The following is a 20908-nucleotide window of genomic DNA, read 5'->3' as shown; positions in this document are numbered from 1 at the left end:
GCCCTGCAGCCAGAGGGTAACAACTGAGGCCCGGACCAAACCATTCCAGCTGCTGACACCTTTGAATCCTTTTTGGAGCAGGGCAGATGCTTCCACGACGGATCAGAAGCCATTTTGGAAGTGGGCAACACCAGACAATTTTTGAAGGAGGAACTCTAAACCTTGGCGAAGTGGCTTCAAATATAGCATTTGCATAGAAGAGGATATTTCTAGTTCATGATTTCTCAACCTCGGCACATTTTGAACTGGGCAGTTTTTGTGGGGGGGTTGTCTGGTCCTTTGCAGAATGCTGAGCAATTTCCCTGGTCTTTCTCCCTACTCAATGCCAGGAGCACCCCCCAAAACATGTCTCTCCAGATATTGTCAAATGTCCCCTCGGGGAGAAAAATCCTCCTCAGCTGAGCTGTTCTATTTTTTTTTTTTTTTTTTTTTGAGACGGAGTTTCGCTCTTGTTGCCCAGGCTGGAGTGCAATGGCGCGATCTCGGCTCACCGCAACCTCCGCCTCCTGGGTTCAGGCAATTCTCCTGCCTCAGCCTCCTGAGTAGCTGGGATTACAGGCATGTGCCACCATGCCCAGCTGATTTTTTGTATTTTTAGTAGAGACGGGGTTTCACTATGTTGACCAGGATGGTCTCGATCTCTTGACCTCATGATCCACCCGCCTCAGCCTCTCAAAGTGCTGGGATTACAGGCGTGAGCCACCGCGCCCGGCCTGAGCTGTTCTATTTGAACTCCAAACCAGGTTATGATTCAATGGCTACCTATGGTGGTGATTTAGTCCGTGTATGAATGTCATTTTTAAGTTAGCATTTTGGATTTGAGGTTATGGCTGAAAAGACTGATAAATAACACCCATATTTGACCACACTCTGCGAATATGAAGTTTATCCTTTGAGTTTCAGTCACTATGCCTCCTTGACTCAATGGAGCCAAATCAACTTACAGCTAGCTACTCGTGGGCTTGAACTTTCTGCTGCTGCTTCAGCTCAGCTGTCTACAACTAGACCACTTAGCTGGGTGAAGCTATTTAACGCATTGTGAAAACATTCCCTTTGCCTTCTGAGTGTATGCACATCCAGCTCTTCAGATGCCTGCAACGACAACTGTTCAAGAATCCCAGCCTAATCCATTCTCCACAGATGTGGAGCCCAGAAGATTTGTGAGTTGCTAAACCAAAACAGGATGCAGGATCCCCAGCATGGCACCCGGAGACTCTTAACTATGGAATGCATGGGAATTCTGTGATTATCCCTACATCACACATTTATCACACTGGAGAGATGGACTCAAGACCAGTGCTTCTGAGGCCTCTACCAGCACTTTCATTCTTTCAGACTTTGGCAACTTAGTCTTCTTCTTTATCATCTCGTTTATTGAACATCTCCCTATCTCATTAATCAGAAAACCCCACAATGACAGGAACCACATCTGTTTTGCTTACCAGAGTACCAAAAACCAAAATAGTACCTGGCTCACAACAGGTATCCAATATTTGCTGAAAGGAGATCATAGTTGTATTTATATGTAAGACTGACAATAATCATTGGTATTAGGGTCACATCTCTTTTCTCCTTCACACTGATTCACTTCATTTCATTGTGTTTATCTCATACCATTCTGTAAATTACCCCAGGTTAGCTATTCATATTCTCAAATTCCTAACATATGAAGAAAAACAGTAATTAGAAAATAAGAGCAATATCCATAATTATGGGAGCTACTATTTATTGAGGGATTACTATTGAGCAGGTATATCACATTTTTTCCATAATTTATTCCATCTGTCCTTAGCCAGAATGAATGTTTAACTTTGCTGGTCACATACAAGTTTTGTTGCATATTCTTCTTCCTCTTTTTCTTTCTTTCCCTCTCTCCTTCATTTTCATCTCCCAACCCTTTAAAAATGTAAAAATCATTTTAAAATAGCAAGCCATACAAAAACAAGTCATGACTAGAAGTAAACAACACATTATCTTCATTTTGAAGATGAGGTTAAAACTGAAGCCCAAAGAAGGAATCATCTAACATATTCTTTTTTGTTATTGTTTTGGGGTTTTTTGGTTGTTGTTATTGTTGCTGTTTTTGAGACAGTCTCGCTCTGTCACCCAGGCTGGACTGCAGTGATGTAATTTCTGCTCACTGCAACCTTGGCCTCTCCGACTCAAGCAATTCTCATGCCTCAGTCTCTGGAGTAGCTGGGATTACAGGCATGTGCCACCACACCCGGCTAATTTTTGTATTTCTGTATTTTCACCATTTTGCCCAGGCTGGTCTTGAACTCCTGGCCTCAAGCGATCTGCCTGCCTCAGCCTTCCAAACTGCTGAGATTACAGGAGTGAGCCACAGCGCCCACGCTGGAATCTTATAATATAATCTTAGTTTAATTTATCTACCCCAGTAAAATACAAGCTTCATAAGGATTGGAAATTCAGTCTTTGCTCACTAGTTTCTCTAGTGGCCGGGACAATGTATGAAACATGGTAAGTGCTTGATAAATATTTGTTGAATAAAGGAATGAATGAATGAACTTGACCGCTGATATCCTCAGGAAGGTTGTGGCTCCAGCGTTCTCATCACAAGATATTGCTGCTTCCGCTGGTATTAATCAGTCGGGACGAGGGGAATCTCTGCCAGAGAGGGAGACCCAAATTCAATATTTAAAGGTCGGACAGATGATGCTAGGGCAGCCTTCTGCCCTCACTCAAGATGGCGACAAGGCAGTGTGCCCTTTCCGGTCACATGACCTGACAGTCGCAGAAGGGCGCCTCCCCGCGCGTGCGTGCTGTGCCAAGGCTTCAAGGCGCTGAGGGGAGAGGCGCCGCTGCCAGCTGCCTTGCCGCCGCTGGGACCCGTTAGAGCGGAAGCGCCGCCGCCGCCGCAGCCTTTGCTGTCCTGGGGCCTCTAGTTCCCGGCGGGTGGGAAGCGCAAGCCATGTCGAAACGGCTCCGGAGCAGCGAGGTGTGCGCTGACTGCAGCGGGCCGGGTGAGTCGCACCGGCCGGGCCCGCTCCCCTTTGCTTTCCTGGCCGGGACCCCTACCCCGGGGCCGCCCCCTCAGGTCAGGCGGCATCCCGCCGCCAGGCGTCCGCAGCCCGTGGCGGGGGTCGCAACGAAGGGGTCCCGGGGCGGCCTTGGGGCGGGACCCGTCCCGGGCCTGTCAGAGCCTGGCGGGCCGTGGGCCGCCGCCCTCCCGGTCCCTCGCGGCCCTCCTTTCCTTCTCGTTCCCTCCGGTTCCCTTGTCCCATGCCAACTGGGGAGGTGACGGGGGCCAGAGCTGCTCCCCGAACGGAAGGGGCTTGGGCAATCCACAGGAAAGCCAATTACAGAAGTAAAATGCGAGCGTCCTCTCGGCTGCAGCCTCCAGAGCTGCAGGTGTCACCTCCCACACTAGACCCTCTTTCCGCCTGGGGGCCCTGCCCGGGGAGGGTGACACTCCCTTAGACTCGCCAGAGAGTCCCCATAGATGACTTCCCCGCTCCTGACATCCTGACAGCTACTCCGCTTGGGAGAATCGCCAGGAGATCCAGGTCTTGCAAACACAACCAGCACTTAGGAGGCAGTGCTTGCCTCAAGTTTGAGGATCTGAACGGCCTGGGTTCAAACTAGATTTTGCTTCTGGGTGACCTTGGGCTGGTGACTTCACTTGGTTACTTGGCTTGATTTCCTCATTTTTTCGATGAGGATAATCGGGAGTGTCACTCTCAGTGGTGAGGAAGAGTCAGTGAATACCCGTAGGATCACATCATCTAAGGCTTTTCTTTTTTGTATTATATTGTTTACAGTAGAACCCTTGCAGTCCCTTAAAACTGGAATTGGCTGTCTAAATCATACGTTAATTACAACTGAAACAAACGCAAAATCACCAACAATATAGGGGCATTGAAACGCTAAAACCATTCCTTCATAATGATGCATAACTGTTTATACATAATATTCACATGTAGAGATCAAATGTGTCTTAGCAATTGCAACTGAATTGTCAAGTCTCTGAATAGATTACTACATGCTGTTTTAGGTGTGTGGATGTATTAGCTTTGAGTAATTTGAAGGTAGCATGGCTTTCTTGTGGCACAATAGTGTCCAATAAACAATCTTAATTAAATCATTGAACACCACTGGCTTTGCAACTGTTCTGATCTTCAGCTTGTCGTTTAGAAGTGGAGACTGATTTTGAATAGAACTGTGATAACTCAAACGTTGTGTGGTTATTTTATGGCCTGTGAAGTGCAGGTGCTGTTACCAGTTTCCTTTGAAGATGGGGAGGGGGTGTGGAGGAGTTCAAAAAGAAGTATTTTCTAAACCAAGTTAGTGTGAATTATACAAACTACGTCTTTTTTTCTAAAAATGTTATTTGTTCCACTTCCTTATTTTCTTGCTTATTTTCAGTTGAACTTTGATGTGTTTGATTCACATGTGTCTAGCTTGTAACTTCCTCTTGGAATGCATATTTTTTTGCTTCTTGATGGGGTATGGGAAAAAGCAAAGTTGTTTCTTTGTTGCCACCTTAAATATACTTTTGCAGCATTTCGTGCATTTCAGAATATTTTTCTTCCATTGTATCGCTTTAGCTCTTGTCTCATATGCCTAATCTGCAGAGACTTGAGTCACTTCCTTCCTGTTTTGAATATAATTAGGCTACCTTGAAATGCTCTGTGAAATTGAGCAGCTAGAAATTTGTACTGCCTTTTCTGCAAAGCCCTAATGAGAGAATTACCTAGAGGGTTAGGGACCTCTCTGAGATTCTGATGAATGCTAAGGCCTTCTCCCCTTAAAATGCATGTGAACTTTCTCTTTCACGCAGAATTTATGTAAGATTTGTCTGGGGGAGTCACAAACATTTTTGAAGTGCATTTGTGGTGTCCCTGGAGCCCTGGCATAAAGCCTCCAGGTGAACTTAGAGGGTTTTACCCAATCTTATCATACAAACTTAATTTTATTTTACTATGTTAACATTCTAATATTCTTTCCATGAGATTCTGATCCAGGATGCTAAAGTGGTTAGTCGAATACCTGTCTTAATTAATATGTGTTAAATTCTTGCTGTCTTGTTTAATTTCCTCAGGAATACTGCAAATCCTCTGAATGATAAGTGAAAAACAAAGCTATGCTTCAAAACAGTCTTTTTTTTTTTTTTTTTGGTCATTCATGGCAGTACTATACTGTGGAAAGCAGTGTTGTTATGCATCTTTTTTTTTTTTTTTTTGGAGTCAGAGTTTTGCTCTTGTCCAGGCTGGAGTGCAATGGTGCAATTTCGGCTCACTACAACCTCTGCCTTTCAGGTTCAAGCGATTCTCCTGCCTCAGCCTCCTGAGTAGCCGTGATTATAGGCGTGCACCACCACCCCGCTAATATTTGTACTTTTAGTAGAGGACAGAGTTTCACCATGTTGGCCAGGCTGATCTCAAACTCCTGACCTCGTGATCCACCTGCCTTGGCCTTCCAAAGTGCTGGGATTACAGGTGTGAGCCACTGCGCCTGGCCTGTTATGTGTTTTTATTAAGCTCTTTCATCTGGATATTACCAATCTTGTTTTTTAGGGTGATATAGTAATAGTGACAGAGTTATACTTCATTGAATTATCTTGATTCTGCTTTATGGCAAATGTTTAACCATGATCACATCTTCTTAAGTATTCTTGTTTTATTTTTTTATTGAATCTAGTTCATTTCAAAGACATCACACTCTTTTTTTTCTTTATTTTATTTTGTGTTTCTTTTTTGTTACGGAGTTTCACTCATGTTACCCAGGCTGGAGTGCAATGGCGCAATCTCGGCTCACCGCAACCTCCGCCTCCTGGGTTCAGGCAATTCTCCTGCCTCAGCCTCCTGAGTAGCTGGGATTACAGGCACGTGCCACCATGCCCAGCTAATTTTTTGTATTTTTAGTAGAGACGGGGTTTCACCATGTTGACCAGGATGGTCTCGATCTCTTGACCTCGTGATCCACCCGCCTCGGCCTCCCAAAGTGCTGGGATTACAGGCTTGAGCCACCGCGCCCAGCCTGACATCACACTCTTGAGTTCAATTACCTGAAAACTCCATGGAGATTTTCAGCACAGTAGTATAGTGGTCACATGAAATGTTCAATGTTTTAAGTATTTCCCATCAAAAACTTTTTCCAGTGATCATGAGTTTCGTGGACTCTAAAAAGCATATGAATACTGAGAAAATAATTTAGGAAAGATAAAACAGCTAACATTACTGAGTACTTTACTATGTGCGAAGTACTTCATTTACTCTCTATATCCTTACTCTCCCGAGATATGTTATTATTCTCATTTGATCCATGGTGAGAACACTCAAAGAAGTAACTTATCTGAGATCATTGTGTGAGAAGTGGCAGAGTTGGGGTTCAAACCTTGAACTGCTTGTCTCTGGAGCCAACCCTCTTAAGCACCACACTCAACTGACTCCCAGGATTCATCTTTGACTGAAAGCATATAACTTTTCATTATATGGTTTGAAAGGGTTTGAATAAACTCCTAAAAAATGGTAAAGATGGTGTACATGCATTTTAGAGATTTTTGTGGACATTGAAGAATTTTAAAATGTAACCCTTAGACCAGGCAGCTTAAGTGGCACTTATTGTCACCCCATTGTGAGTCTGATGAAATGTAGGTCTTTCTTTATTTGAGGTTTCTAAGTATTCAGTTTACTTACCCAGATCCATCCTGCTTGCCAAGTATGAAATTATCCCTTGTTTCAAGAGACATCTAATGAAGCTCAGTGATTTTAAAGGGAAAAGTGTTATACACACACCAAAAATATTACTCATTTCTATTTTACATCTTTGCCTCTGTGAAGCTGGTGTTATTGCAGCTTCTTTTTTTTTTTCAAATCAGTTGCATGATTGGACTTGGTAGTTTATGTAAAACAATTAATTGGCTGGGCATGGTGGCTCACGCCTGTAATCCCAGCACTTTGGGAGGCTGAGGCAGCAGATCACCTGACGTCAGGAGTTTGAGACCAGCCTGGCCAACGTGGTGAAACCCTGTCTCTACTAAAAATAACAAAAATTAGCTGAGCTGGTGGCACACGCATGTAATTCCAGCTACTCAGGAGGCTGAGGCAGGATAATCTCTTGAACCCGGGAGGTGGAGGTTACAGTGAGCCAAGATTGCACCACGGCACTCCAGCCTAGGGACAGAATGAGACTCTTTCTCAAAAACAAAACCAAACACCACACAAAAAGCAATTAATGGATATCATAGAACATTTCCTAGTGGAAGAAGCCAGGTTTCCCTGTCCTCAGAACCGTAGCAGCTGAGTGATTTTATGATTCTGTAACTTGCAGCTTTCTGCTAAGCATATTGGCATGTTGATTCATAGCAGTGAATTAGGACAGCAGTTTTTACACCATTTGCTGCAGAAAATATTATCTGCATAATTCACTGTCAAAATTATATTATCTTGGCCAGACGCAGTGGCTCACGCCTATAATCCCAGCACTTTGGGAGGCCAAAGTGGACAGATCACCTGGGGTCAGGAGTTCGAGACCAACCTGGCCAACATGATGAATCCCCATCTCTGCTAAAAATACAAAAATTAGCCAAGCATGGTGGTGCACACTTGTAATCCCAGCTACTGGGGAGGCTGAGGCAGGAGAATCACTTGAACCTGGAAGGCAGAAGTTGCAGTGAGCCAAGATTGTGCCACTGTACTCCAGCCTGGGTTACAGAATGAGACTCAGTCTCAAAAAAGAAAAATTGTATTATCTTGGTGTTTATGGAGATGGATCCAAAATCATTCATCTGTACCCTCTCAATTTGCTTTTGTTAGTTTGAATGAAAGAGCATGCATCTGAAATGGTAGATCCAAATTAGGGTTACAAACTGTGGCCCTGAACCAGAAAGAAGATAACTGCTTACCCTCAGCTCCCACTCACGTTTTTAGTCTCAATTAACATTGTACCTAATCAGGCAAGGTAGGTCGTATCATCCGACAAGATCACCAGCTCAATGCATTGATGAGCATACTGAAACAAAAATGGCTCCTTTTTCTGACAAACCACACCTCAGTCGTCTTTCGCCATCTGGCGGTATAGCAACCTGCTGGTATCCCTGCCACTGAGATTTCACTCTCTTTCCAGATCCTTCCTGGGCATCAGTAAATAGGGGAACATTTATATGTGACGAGTGCTGCAGTGTCCATCGGAGTCTAGGGCGCCATATCTCCCAAGTGAGGCATCTGAAACACACACCATGGCCTCCAACACTGCTTCAGGTAAAGGATAAGAAGAATTCTCCTGACGGTTGGTAGGGCTCATCTTGCTAACAACTAAAATTTCTCCTGGTATACTTCTTCCATAAGACAAAACTGTTTCATAATTGAATAGAGATGCCATGCCCATCAATGCTATTTATAAATATTATCTGTATTGAATTCATCATTTAAGACTTTTCTTCCTACCTGACATAAATCTTGTCCAGACACCTCAATTATAGATAGATAGATGGTCATTAAAATACCTTGGCAGTGTTGCACTGTTGACTTTCTAGACTGTCACCAGAATTTTTTTTTTTTTTTTTTTTTTAGGCAGAGGCTCACTTTGTCATCCAGGCTGGAGTGCAGTGGTGCAATCTCAGCTCACTGCAACCTCCGCCTCCTGGGTACAAGCAATTCTCCTGCCTCAGGCTCTTAAGTAGCTGGGATTACAGGTGTGTGCCACCATGCCCAGCTAATTTTTTGTATTTTTAGTAGAGATGGGGTTTCACCATGTTGGTCAGGCTGGTCTGGAACTTTTGAACTCAAGTGATCTGCCCACCTCAGCCTCTCAAAGTGCTGAGATTACAGGCGAGAGCCACCATGCACGGCCAAGAAACTGTTTTTAAGTAGTCCATCTTTTCTGTGCATGATAATTAATGTTTCTGAAAACTACTGCCTGAGAAGCTTTTCTTTAATGTACTTATTCCTGAATACCTGCTAATATTTTTTAAATGTGCTTTTCTGCTTTGTTAACAGCATGGGCTGGGATTCCTCAGAAATTTCTGAAACATTTTAAGTTTTCTTAAAGGTCTTGTTGCTAGTCAGAGAGACCAAATTAAATTAACATGTTTTGATTGGATGTCAAATACCCTGTTAAATGGGCTGTTTTATTTGGAGTCCAATGTCATGTCACCTTTACTTCTATTTTTGGGTACACATTCTTCAAGTTTCTCTTGGAACTCAAGGTTAAGTGTGTGTTTTGTCTCCATTTATCTTGATTACAACATTGCACTGAATCTATGACAGCTGTACATATCCTTTAAACTTGCCTGTGTAACCCAAGGAGCCAAAATAAGTGAGTTTGGATCTCCGATGTGAAAATAACTACACCGCTGTAAAAAAAACAGATGGGGCTGTTTTAGGAGTCATGCCTTGAAATGAAATTGGGAGATATGCTTTATTACTAACTTTTGCCTAGAAGTTTCTAAGAGCTCAGGCTCATGTGAAAGGGGCTATTACTGCTTTCTGATCTGTGTTTACAAAGCCAGATTGTATTACTGAATCTAAGTCCAGAGGTGAGTAGTTTAGAATGCCAGAGTTGACCCTAAAGCAACAATTTCCCAAGTGTGGAACCACCAGTGGTATGCAAGATAGATGTAGGTAATACATGTTTTTTTAATGGTTGCCTTGTTTTACCATGTATAGGCAAACTATAGCACATCAAACTGTCATTGTTTTTAAAAGTAAGTGGCTTTAAAGATAAATATTAAGTGAATAGTACAGACAGTACATGGGTTGTTAAGAATCTTGAAAATAGTGTTTAATTAGGTTTGGGAGACCCTGCTCTAACGTGTCAAAGTACTTTTCTTTCATACTGTATTAGAACAATTCAGAAATACTTTTTTCTTTTCCAGACACACTTCTTTAGGTATTTAACTATCCTACTGGTCAAAGCTGAATCCTGCGTACAGATCGATCATCTTTCTCATTCTCAAATCAGAAAACTGTTATGAATGATATTCCTAACACAGTGTTTATAATAAGGCTTTGTTTACTCTCTTCAGTCACTGATCCCCATTGAATATTTGTGGAAAGAAATTAAAGTCTTATATCATCCTGCTTGATTTTAGATGGTTGAGACTTTGTATAATAATGGTGCTAACTCTATATGGGAGCATTCTTTGCTGGACCCTGCATCTATTATGAGTGGAAGACGTAAAGCTAATCCACAGGATAAAGTACAGTGAGTGGAATGTTTATAAATACTTTTATTTCTTCATAACAAATGGGGCCCACTGAAAGGAGTGCAGCTATTTTTGGTCAGCCTCCACAAGGTCAGCATAGGAGGGGGTTACCCCAGTTCTGCATCAGGCTCTTTGCTATTAGAAATGCAGAATGGGGCGGGGCAGGACCATCTGTTTAGCATGGCTACCCAGCAGGAATAAGTGGCTTCCTCAGTTGGAAACCATGGCTTGGAGGCTGTAAATGTAATCAGATTTAAACTTATGCTCAAATAAGAGGCAATCAGACGAGAAATCTAGGTCTGGACACCTGTCTGCCTGTTGCCACACCTATAAGATGGGACTAAAATGCTGCTTTCTCCCAAAGTTGCTCGGTTAGTTAGACAATTACACAGAGAAGAGAGCCGCTATAAAAGGCAGGTAGGTACTCTGCAGTCCCAGCCATTATAATGAGTAATGCATGTTTTCAGACCTCAGGTCTTAAACCTTGCTGAAACTTCCTTGAACATTGTTCATTTTATTATCAGTGGGGGATGTGGGTCACTTCCTCTTCTTTTTACAGTACAAAGAATGGGGATTGTCGTATCTGAACTAGTGAACTGTTTTCTTTTTTGTTTTTGAACCAGTCCCAATAAAGCAGAATTCATCAGAGCCAAGTATCAGATGTTAGCGTTTGTCCATCGCTTGCCCTGCCGGGATGACGACAGTGTAACTGCCAAAGATCTTAGCAAGGTGGGTCGTACCTTTCAAAATCCCTAAAAGAGCTGGCTGAGGCAGCATACTGTTTTATTTGGGGGGAAAAGGTTTGGTTGTGGTTTTTTGTTTTTGTTTTTGTTTTGAGACAGATCTTGCTCTCTTGCCCATGCTGGAGTGCAGTGGTATGATCGTGGTTCACTGCAGCCTCGACCATCCAGGCTCAAGCCGTCCTCCCACCTCAGCCTCCCAAGTAGCTAGAACTACAGGCACATTACCACACCCAGCTAATATTTTTTATTTTTCATAGAAACGGGTTCTTGCTATGTTGCCCAGGCTGAAAAAGTTTTTAAATAAAGAAAGGAAAACAAAATTTCTGGACATTAAGTAATTAATAGCTTTTTTTCAGTTGGTTTATCTTTGCTCTGAATTCAAATGGCAGCCATTCATGTAGTGGAGGTAAAGGGCAAAGAGGAAAAATAAGTCTCTGGAAAGCTATTTGTGTTTTTCCAATATGGCTTTTAAATTATATTTTGATAAGTGTTTGTTTGATTAACTTTGAAATAGGAACCATCTCAGAGTTGTTTCTAGAAGATAAGAAAGTTTATAGGACAATTGTTTCTTTCTAATAAGGACTAGAAAAAGTACTCAAGGAAGAGGGCTTACTTCTTCAGGTTTCCAGGTTGAACAGTGAGTATGATCTTCAGAAAGCAATGTATGACTCAAAGCTATAGTACACAGAATGGTTTATCATACTTATAAAACGAGTGGGGCGGTTGTCTTTCTGTGGGCCTTTGCATGTTTTTAAGAGATGCTATAAGAAATGTGCATACTTATTTTCAAAGCATTGCCTTGGATAAATGCTTACTCACACAGAGCATGAGGCTTTTCTCTTCAGATTTTTTTTTTATTACTTTTTGGCCAGGTGCAGTGGCTCACCCCTGTAATCCCAGCACTTGGGAGGCTGAGGCAGGCGGATCACTTGAGCTCAGGAGTTCAAGACCAGCCTGGGCAACATGGTGAAACCCCATCTCTACAGAAAATACAAATATTAGTCAGGCATGGTGACACGCTCCTGTAGCTACCTGGGAGGCTGGGGTGGGAGGATGGCTTGAGCCCAGGAGGCAGAGGTTGCAGTGAGCTGAGATTACAACACTGCATTCCAGCCTGCGCAACAGAGCAAGACCTTGTCTCAAAAAATAAAAAGAAAACTTTTTCTGCATCTATTGAGATGATCATGTGGTTTTAGCTTTTGTTTCTGTTTATGTGGTAAATCACATTTATTGATTTGTATATGTTGAGCCAGCCTTGAATCTCAGCAAAAAAAAGCCTACTTAATCATGGTGGATTAACTTTTGATGTGCTGCTAGATTCTGTTTGCTAATATTTTGTTGAGAGTTTTTTTTAAAAATTTGTGTTCATCATGGATTTTGGCCTGAAGTTTTCCTTTTTTGTTGTGTGTCTGCCAGATTTTGGTATCAGGCTGATGCTGGCTTCACAGAATGAGTTAGGGAGGAGCCCCTCCTCTTTGATTGTTTGAAATAATTTCAGTAGGATGTTAGTTCTTCTTTGAACTGGGGAGATGGAGGTTGCAGTGAGCCACACCACGGCACTCCAGCATGAAAGACAGAGTGAGACATTGTATCAAAAAAAAAATTTTTTTTAATTACTTTTTAAGGGATTTGTTTTGCTTTGTTTTGTTTGAGACAGGGTCTCACTCTGTTGCCCAGGCTGGAGTATAGTAGCACAATTATGGCTGACTGCAGCCTCAACCTCTCCAGGCTCAAATGATTCTCTCATCTCAGCCTCTCAAGTGGCTGGGATCACAGGCATGTGCCACCAAGCCAGGCTAATTTTTGTGTTTTTTGTACAGATTGGGTTTTACCATGTTGTCTAGACTGATATCAAATTCCTGATCTCAAGCGATATGCCTGCCTTGGCCTCCCAAAGTGCTGGGATTACAGACATGAGCCACTGCATCTGGCCTTTATTTTTTATTTTTTAATCCCCAGCAGAATCTGGCTAAAGAATTTAGAATTTGACATTTTGTGTAAAAATGCATATACTTATTACTTCCATTGATTAATGAGACTTGGGATGTGTTAGGTTTTTTTTTTTTCTTACCAAAGTTTTAAGAATTACTCAGGCACAGTGGCACATGCCTATAGTACTAGCTACTTGGGAGGCTGAGGTGGGAGGGTTGCTTGAGCCCAGGAGTTCAATCCTGCCTGGGCAACATAATGAGACCCTGTGTTTAAAAAAACAAACAAAAACTATTTTAAAAATTAAACAAAACTTAGAAATAGATGTTAGAGTAGATTTCTTCGTTCCTGTGATAAGGGTTACTGCATCTTGGACAATTCTAGGTTAGATTTGAAGGAAGTCGGCTCATCTTCTGAATGTATAAGAGCTTTTCTGCAGTAATACAGAATTCAGTATATCATAGGCCTTTTCCCACCCTGAAAGACTTTATTAAAGTCTATTATACAGGCCAAGAATAATGTGGTAGAGAGGGTATGGTATAAGGCAGGATCCTATAGCTTACACAATGTAGAATTTGAAGTCCTAAAGCCCTAGTTACAGTAACTACTAATAATAACTGTTACTATTATAGCATTTGTATTCTTTGAGTACTTTATTATATCACTAATTCCTTATAATCCTGTGAATAGGGCTGGGTCTAGTAGCTCATGCCTGTAATCCCAACACTTTGGGAGGCCAAGGTGGGAGGATTACTTCAGCTTGTAAGTTCGAGACCAGCCTGGGCAGCATAGGGAGACCTTATCTGTATTGAAAAATAAAAAATTAGCAGAATATGGTGGCTGGCGCCTATAGTTCTAGCTGTTAGGGGGCTGAGGTGGGAGGATTACTTGAGCCCATGATACTGAGGCTGTAGTAAGCCATGATTGTTCCACTGCATTCCAGCCTGGATGACAGAGCAAGCAAGGCCCTTTCTTTTAAAAAAAAAAAAAAAAAAAAGAAAGAAAGAAAAATACCACCTTTTATTAAAAAAAATTTTTTTTTTTTGTTTTTTTTTTTTTTGAGACAGAGTTTCGCTCTTGTTACCCAGGCTGGAGTGCAATGGCGCGATCTTGGCTCACCGCAACCTCCGCCTCCTGGGTTCAGGCAATTCTCCTGCCTCAGCCTCCTGAGTAGCTGGGATTACAGGCACGCGCCACCACGCCCAGCTAATGTTTTGTATTTTTAGTAGAGACGGGGTTTCACCCTGTTGACCAGGATGGTCTCGATCTCTTGACCTTGTGATCCACCCACCTCGGCCTCCCAAAGTGTTGGGATTACAGGCGTGAGCCACCGCGCCCGGCCCAAATTTTTTTTTTTTTGAGACAGGGTATTGCTCTGTCACCCAGGCTAGAGTACAGTGGCATGATCATAGCTCACTGCAGCCTCCACTTCCCAGGATCAGGTCATCCTCCCACCTCAGCCTCCCTAGTAGCTGGGACTGCAGGCACGTGCCACCACACCCAACTAATTTTACTGTTTTTTGTAGAGCCAGGGTCTTGCTATGCTGCCCAGGCTAGTCTCAAACCCCTGGGCTCAAGTGTTCCTCCCACCTGGACCATGCAAAGTGCTAGGATTACAGGCATGAGCACGTCCTACCATTGTTGACATTTTTGAGATGAGGAAAGTGAGGTTCAGATTATTTAAAGAACTTGGCCGGGCACGGTGGCTCACGCCTGTAATCCCAGCACTTTGGGAGGCCGAGGCGGGTGGATCACGAGGTCAAGAGATCGAGACCATCCTGGTCAACATGGTGAAACCCCGTCTCTACTAAAACTAAAAAAAAGTAGCTGGGCATGGTGGCGCGTGCCTGTAATCCCAGCTACTCAGGAGGCTGAGGCAGGAGAATTGCCTGAACCCAGGAGGCGGAGGTTGCGGTGAGCCGAGATCGCGCCATTGCACTCCAGCCTGGGTAACAAGAGCGAAACTCCGCCTCAAAAATAAATAAATAAATAAATAAATAAATAAATGCTCTTTAAAAAAAAAAAAAAGAACTTTCTCAAGGTCACACAGCTTGAAGTGGATATAGTTTGAAATTAAGATCTATCAGATGTCAGAGCCACACACAGTCACCTCTTCACACAGTCCTGCCTCTCACTCAGGTTCTGGTTTTGCCACTTCTTAGACAAGTCATGCATTTGGGCAGGTCAGGCTTCACAGCCCTAGTTTCCTTATCAGTAAAGTGGCCTGACCCCACCTTAGAGCCCAGGGACGGTTGTGACTGGCAAAGGAGAAACTGGTCCATGCACTTTACTGAGACAAATAAAGATTATGTGTTAGTGACGTAATGTATATTAAAATGGTCTGTCAGCTGCCCTAGGACATCATTCTTTATGTCTCTAACCACGATTTCTTTTTTGTTTGTGTGTTTTTCAGCAACTCCATTCAAGCGTGAGAACAGGGAATCTTGAAACCTGTTTGAGACTGTTATCTTTAGGAGCACAAGCCAACTTCTTTCATCCTGTAAGAAATCATGAATTGCTTCAGATGTTGAAACTAAGTGAGTTGTGTTTGTGTAGCCTTTAGTTTATTTAATGTGCTCTTTTGTCTACTTTTTATTTATGATTCTTAGGAAAAAGGAAACACCCCACTCCATGTTGCCTCCAAAGCAGGGCAGATTTTACAGGCTGAATTATTGGCAGTATATGGAGCAGACCCAGGCACACAGGATTCTAGTGGGAAAACTCCTGTTGATTATGCAAGGTAAGAGACCTAGATTCTTACTACTTCTCTCTGGGATTTTTTGGTTGGGTATGATTCCTTGTTGGGTAGCTAAATTGTGTATGTTAACATTTAACCCCTTTAAAGATTTATGTCATTTTATTTATTTAATTTTATTTATTTTTTGAGATGGAGTTTTGCTCTTGTCACCCAGGCTAGAGTGCAATGGCGTGATCTCAGCTCACTGCAACCTCTGCCTCCTGAGTTTAAGCGATTCTCCTGCCTCAGCCTCCAGAGTAGTTTGGATTACAGGTGCCCCCCACCATACCTGGCTAATTTTATATATTTTTAGTAGGGTTAGGGTTTCACCGTGTTGGTCAGGCTGGTCTTGAACTGCTGACCTCAGGTGATCCTCCCACCTTAGCTTCCCAAAGTGCTGGGATTACAGGTGTGAGCCACTGTGCCCGGCCTATGTTATTTTATTTTACAGGTGAATACATTTCAAATGCATGTAAGCTCAGCTTGACAAAGTTGAGGCAGGCTAGAATCATGAACCAGCATACTAAACTTCCAGTCTTTCACTTGATCCTTTATGATGCAGTGGTATTTGAGCTGTAGTTAGATTCCAAATCAACTCAAGAATTATAGAATGCACTCTTCAATTTTTTTTTTTTTTTTTTTTTTTTGAGACGGAGTTTTGCTTTTGTGGCTCAGGCTGGAGTGCAATGGCACAATCTCGGCTCACTGCAAACTCCGCTTCCTGGGTTCAAGCGATTCTCCTGCCTCAGCATCCTGAGTAGCTGGGATTACAGACATGTGCCACCATACCCGGCTAAGTTTGTATTTTTAGTAGAGACTGGGTTTATCCATGTTGATCAGGCTGGTCTCAAACTCCCAACCTCAGGTGATCCGCCCTCCTTGGCCTCTTGGTACTGGGATTACAGGTGTGGGCCACCGCTCCCAGCCACTCTTCAATTTTTTAATACTCTTAGTTATTGCTTGAACTTAAAAAGCAAATCTATACATAGCTATGTGATTAAACAAGTATAGTAAAATGTTAATTGTAAGGTTGGGGTAGTAGACATCTAAGTGCTCACTCTAGGCCAGGCGCAGTGGCTCACACCTGTAATCCCAGCACTTTGAGGGTCCAAGGCGGACGGGTTACTTGAAACCAGAAGTCCGCCGGGCGTGGTGGCTCATGCCTGTAATCCCAGCACTTTGGGAGGCCGAGGCAGGTGGATCACGAGGTCAAGAGATCGAGACCATCCTGATCAACATGGTGAAACCCCGTCTCTACTAAAAATACAAAAAATTAGCTGGGCATGGTGGCGCATGCCTGTAATCCCAGCTACTCAGGAGGCTGGGGCAGGAGAATTGCCTGAACCCGGGAGGCGGAGGTTGCGGTGAGCTGAGATTGCTCCATTGCACTCCAGCCTGGGTAACAAGAGCAAAACTCCGACTCAAAAAAAAAAAAAAAAAAGAAACCAGAAGTCCGAGACCAGCCTGGCCAAGGTGGTGAAACCCTGTCTCTACCAAAAATACAAAAAAATTTGGCCAGACACGGTGTCAGGTGCCTGTAATCCTGCTACTTGGGAGGCTGAGGCGGGAGAATCACTTGAACCTGGGAGGCAGAGGTTGCCATAAGCCAAGATCATGCCACCAAGCTCCACTCCAGCCTGATAACAGAGCAAGACTTGTCTCCAATAAAAAAAAAAAAAAAAAGGTGCTCACTGTAAAATTCTTTCAGCTTTTATTATCAATAAAGTCTTTGAAAAAAAAATCTATAGGTTAGTCTTGAATATCACTTATTTTATTTATTTATTTTTGAGACAGAGTTTTGCTCTTGTTGCCCAGGCTGGAATGCAGTGGCACAATCTCAGCTCACCACAACCTCTGCCTCCTTGGTTCAAGCGATTCTCCTGCTTCAGCCTCCGGAGTAGCTGGGATGACAGGCATGCGCCACCATGCCCAGCTAATTTTGTATTTTTAGTAGAGATGCGGTTTCTCCTTGTTGGTCAGGCTGGTCTCAAACTCCTGACCTCAGCTGATCCACCTACCTCGGCCTTCCAAAGTGCTGGGATTACAGACGTGAGTCACTGAGCCCAGCCTTGAATATAATTTAAATGACCAAAAATCAATCATCTTTCCTTCTTTTTCCAAATTACGTTTATTTACTGTGAAGCACAATACTCTGCTTCACAGAGGATAAAATGGGTGAATAACAAAACTCTGCCTTCCCAGAATTTACTCTCTTGGAAAAGATGATTAATAAATGCCTGAAAGAGTTCAAGGAGGCAAGACCATATGTGATTCATTGCCAAAATGGATAATTGGTCTTAAAAAGCATATATGGGGTTTCTTCATTGTGGTCTAAATCATTTAAGAAATTTCTTCAGCTGGTCTTGAAGAATGGGTTGGATTTGAGTGTGTGAAGGAGGTGCTAAAGCATTCCAGGTAAGAGAAAAGGCAGGAGTCAAGATCAGGAGGCAGGAAGGGACAAAGCATGTTCAGCACAGCAGGAGACCTGACTGGAAAGAACAGAGTGGGTTTGGGAATAAGAGCAGGAGTACAGTATTGCACAGTGCTTCATTATTTCACATAGCGCTAAAAAGAAAAGAGCCCAGCCAATTACATTATAATGCATCATCAATTGTAGGATATTTCCTGATTTCACAGATATTAAAAAATGAAAGAATAAGATGTGCCTCTCACAAATCAAAGCTGTGTGGTAGATTGGAGGATGTGAGTGCATTGCATGGTGGTATGTGAAGCTGGCTGAAACTATCGGGTTGGTACAAAAGTAATTGCAGTTTTTGCCATTACTTTTAAGGACAAAAACCACAAAATATACTTGATCTTGGAAAAGAGCCCTGGGTAAGTGGTATTACCACTTACCTTAGAATTTTCGCAGTTGTACCTTGCATATAATAATCTCATTATAATTTGTTTGTATGCCTTGTTACTAAAAGGATTCTAAGTGGCCTAAATACTTATTTCATGGATATTGAAAGGTAACCTTAATAATTTCTGTTATGCAATTGAAGATAAGTCCTCACTGATTCAGAATTTCCAAGGTAGGGCCTGCACATTGTATATTTCTAGAAACATGCTAGTTAATTTTTGAAACCCTCTATGCTAAACTATTGATTAATTTTTTACCTCATAAGATGAAGTCATTCTTTATCCTTCCCTCTCATAAGTCTTTGAATTTCTTATTAAGTATTCCATTTTGTGCCTTAATAAAGGAAAGGGGATAGTTCAGATGGTGAAAACAGTTTATAAAAATGGGATGTAAAGTAGACTTCAGAAATCTACCTCCATACAAGGTTGATTATCCTAAAAAGCCTTGTGTGATAAACTGCTCAGGTGTCTTAGGAGACGTCTTTGCTATTTCTTTTTCTTTTTTTTCTTTTCTCTCTTATTATCACCTATTCAGAGAATAAGGAGATGTCTTTGTATTTCTCTGTTTTAAAGCCAGTGAATAGTGAGCAATATAAATGGTACTTTGTTTTCTTTTGGTAGGCAAGGAGGGCACCATGAGCTGGCAGAGCGCCTTGTGGAAATACAGTATGAGCTGACAGACAGACTAGCCTTCTATCTCTGTGGCAGGAAACCAGGTGAGTGGACAAAGAATGACCTCTCCACATCTGCAGTCAGAAAGGTTCTAAAAAAACAAATTGGCTGTGTGCTAATGTTATGGCTTGTGTAAAACAAAAAAAAAGAAAAACAAGTTGGAACACTGTTTTCTATGACCTCCTCTGCTTTAACGTATCCCTGAGAAAGCTGTGAATATGGGTTTTAATTTGAAAGAGTAACTGCAGAATTGTGAGCTACATGTAAAAGAAAGTTGGACAAATATCCTTGGATTTTTCATTTTTAAAACTTCATCTCTAGAGAAATGACTATTTCAAGAATCAGATTGAATAATCGAAGCAAAATTGAATGTGTACCACAGTTCCTAAACATGGTGGGACTAGGAATGCAGGAGCAAAGCAATAACCTTTTGAATGGAAAAAAAGTCCAGAAGTGAGCTTTGCCATTAGCCAACTTGGTTATTTGTGATATGGAACAGGGGTCAGCAAACCATGGTCTGTAGGCCAAATCTAGCCTGTCACCTGTTTTATTAAATAGAGTTTTGGATTGTGCCACTGCACTTCAGCTTGGGTGACAGAGTGAGACTCTGTCTCAAAAAAATAAAAATAGGCCAGGCATGGTGGCTCATGCCTGCAATCCCAGCACTTTGGAAGGCCAAGGTGGGCAGATCATGAGGTCAGGAGATAGAGACCATTCTGGCTAATGTGGTGAAACCCCATCTCTACTAAAAATACAAAAAATCAGCCAGGCATGGTGGCACATACCTGTAGTCCCAGCTCGGGAGACTGAGGCAAGAGAAGCGCTTGAACTGGGGAGGTGGAGGTTACAGTGAGCTGAGATCACACTACTGCACTCCAGCCTGGGTGACAGAGCAAAACTCTGTCCCAAAAAAATAAATACATAAAGCTTTGACCGGGTACAGTGGCTCATATCTGTAATCCTAGCACTTTGGGAGGCCGAGGCAGGAGGATCACTTGAGCCTGGGAGTTCGAGACCAACCTGGGCAAGAGGGGTGAGACCCGATCTTTACAAAAAGTTTTAAAAAAAAATTAGCCAGGCATGGTGGTGTGAACCAGTAGTCCCAGCTACTTGGGAGGCTGAGGCAGAAAGATCACTGAGCCCAGGAATTCAACACGGCAGTGAGCTATGATTGTGCCACTAGACTCCAGCCTGGGTGCAGTGACAAAGCTAGAACCTCATCTCTCTAAAAAATAAATGAATAAAGTTTTATTTCAAGAAAGCCATTCCCAATTATTTGTATCTTGTGTGTGGCTGCTTTCACATAACAATAGCAGAGTTGAATAGGTTTAGCTTTTGCAACAGAGGCCAGATAGACACAAAGCCTAAAGTATTTACTATTTGGCCCTTTACAGAAAATATTGGCCAACTCCTGATGTACCAGTTTTATATACATGTATGCAGTAGTTCTCCATCCTGGTTGTACAACAGAGTTAAGAGCCTCTGGTGTAGTTTCAGTTCTGGGTGAGATGGAGTAAGCACACCCCATCCTGTCTCTCCTGCTAAATAGAACTAACCAACCTGGACCAAATGCTTGGATTGGCTAGCTAAGGACTCTGAAAAGTAAATCCGAGTTGGTGGATTAGGGAAGTCAAAGTGCCATCAAGCTAGTGGTGAGTGTCCTCTTTGTCTTACTTCTGATAGAACTTTAGTGACAGCCTGAAACCTGGAAGTGCATAATGAGTGCAAAAAAGCCTTTTCCTGCTGGACACGGTGGCTCACTCCCATAATCCCAGCACTTTGGGAGACTAAGGCGGG

At 42.6% G+C, this 20908-nt stretch overlaps 1 protein-coding gene and 1 long non-coding RNA gene across 18 annotated transcripts in view; both read left to right on the top strand.

The window, feature by feature from the left end:
* Positions 1 to 25: 25 nt before the first annotated feature.
* On the top strand, positions 26 to 2030 carry LOC116566768. Its single transcript, XR_004276008.1, has 2 exons — positions 26 to 405; positions 719 to 2030. It is a non-coding gene; the product is annotated as an uncharacterized LOC116566768 (long non-coding RNA).
* A 740-nt stretch (positions 2031 to 2770) lies between these two features.
* GIT2 (GIT ArfGAP 2) overlaps positions 2771 to 20908 on the top strand; it is a 67300-nt gene continuing 49162 nt past the window's right edge. For all 17 annotated transcript variants that reach the window (XM_032301231.1, XM_032301219.1, XM_032301234.1 and 14 more), the window contains exons 1-7: positions 2771 to 2984; positions 8089 to 8222; positions 10055 to 10167; positions 10792 to 10897; positions 15254 to 15340; positions 15450 to 15580; positions 19061 to 19155. In XM_032301231.1, the coding sequence (XP_032157122.1) occupies positions 2933 to 2984; positions 8089 to 8222; positions 10055 to 10167; positions 10792 to 10897; positions 15254 to 15340; positions 15450 to 15580; positions 19061 to 19155 (718 nt within the window). In that variant the 5' untranslated portion in view covers positions 2771 to 2932. The remainder of the gene's footprint in view (positions 2985 to 8088; positions 8223 to 10054; positions 10168 to 10791; positions 10898 to 15253; positions 15341 to 15449; positions 15581 to 19060; positions 19156 to 20908) is intronic.

This window comes from Sapajus apella, unplaced genomic scaffold (assembly GCF_009761245.1).
Source record: "Sapajus apella isolate SASKATOON/1434 unplaced genomic scaffold, GSC_monkey_1.0 scaffold2, whole genome shotgun sequence".
NCBI lineage: Eukaryota > Metazoa > Chordata > Mammalia > Primates > Cebidae > Sapajus > Sapajus apella.
This window is presented reverse-complemented; position numbering and strand designations above follow the sequence as displayed.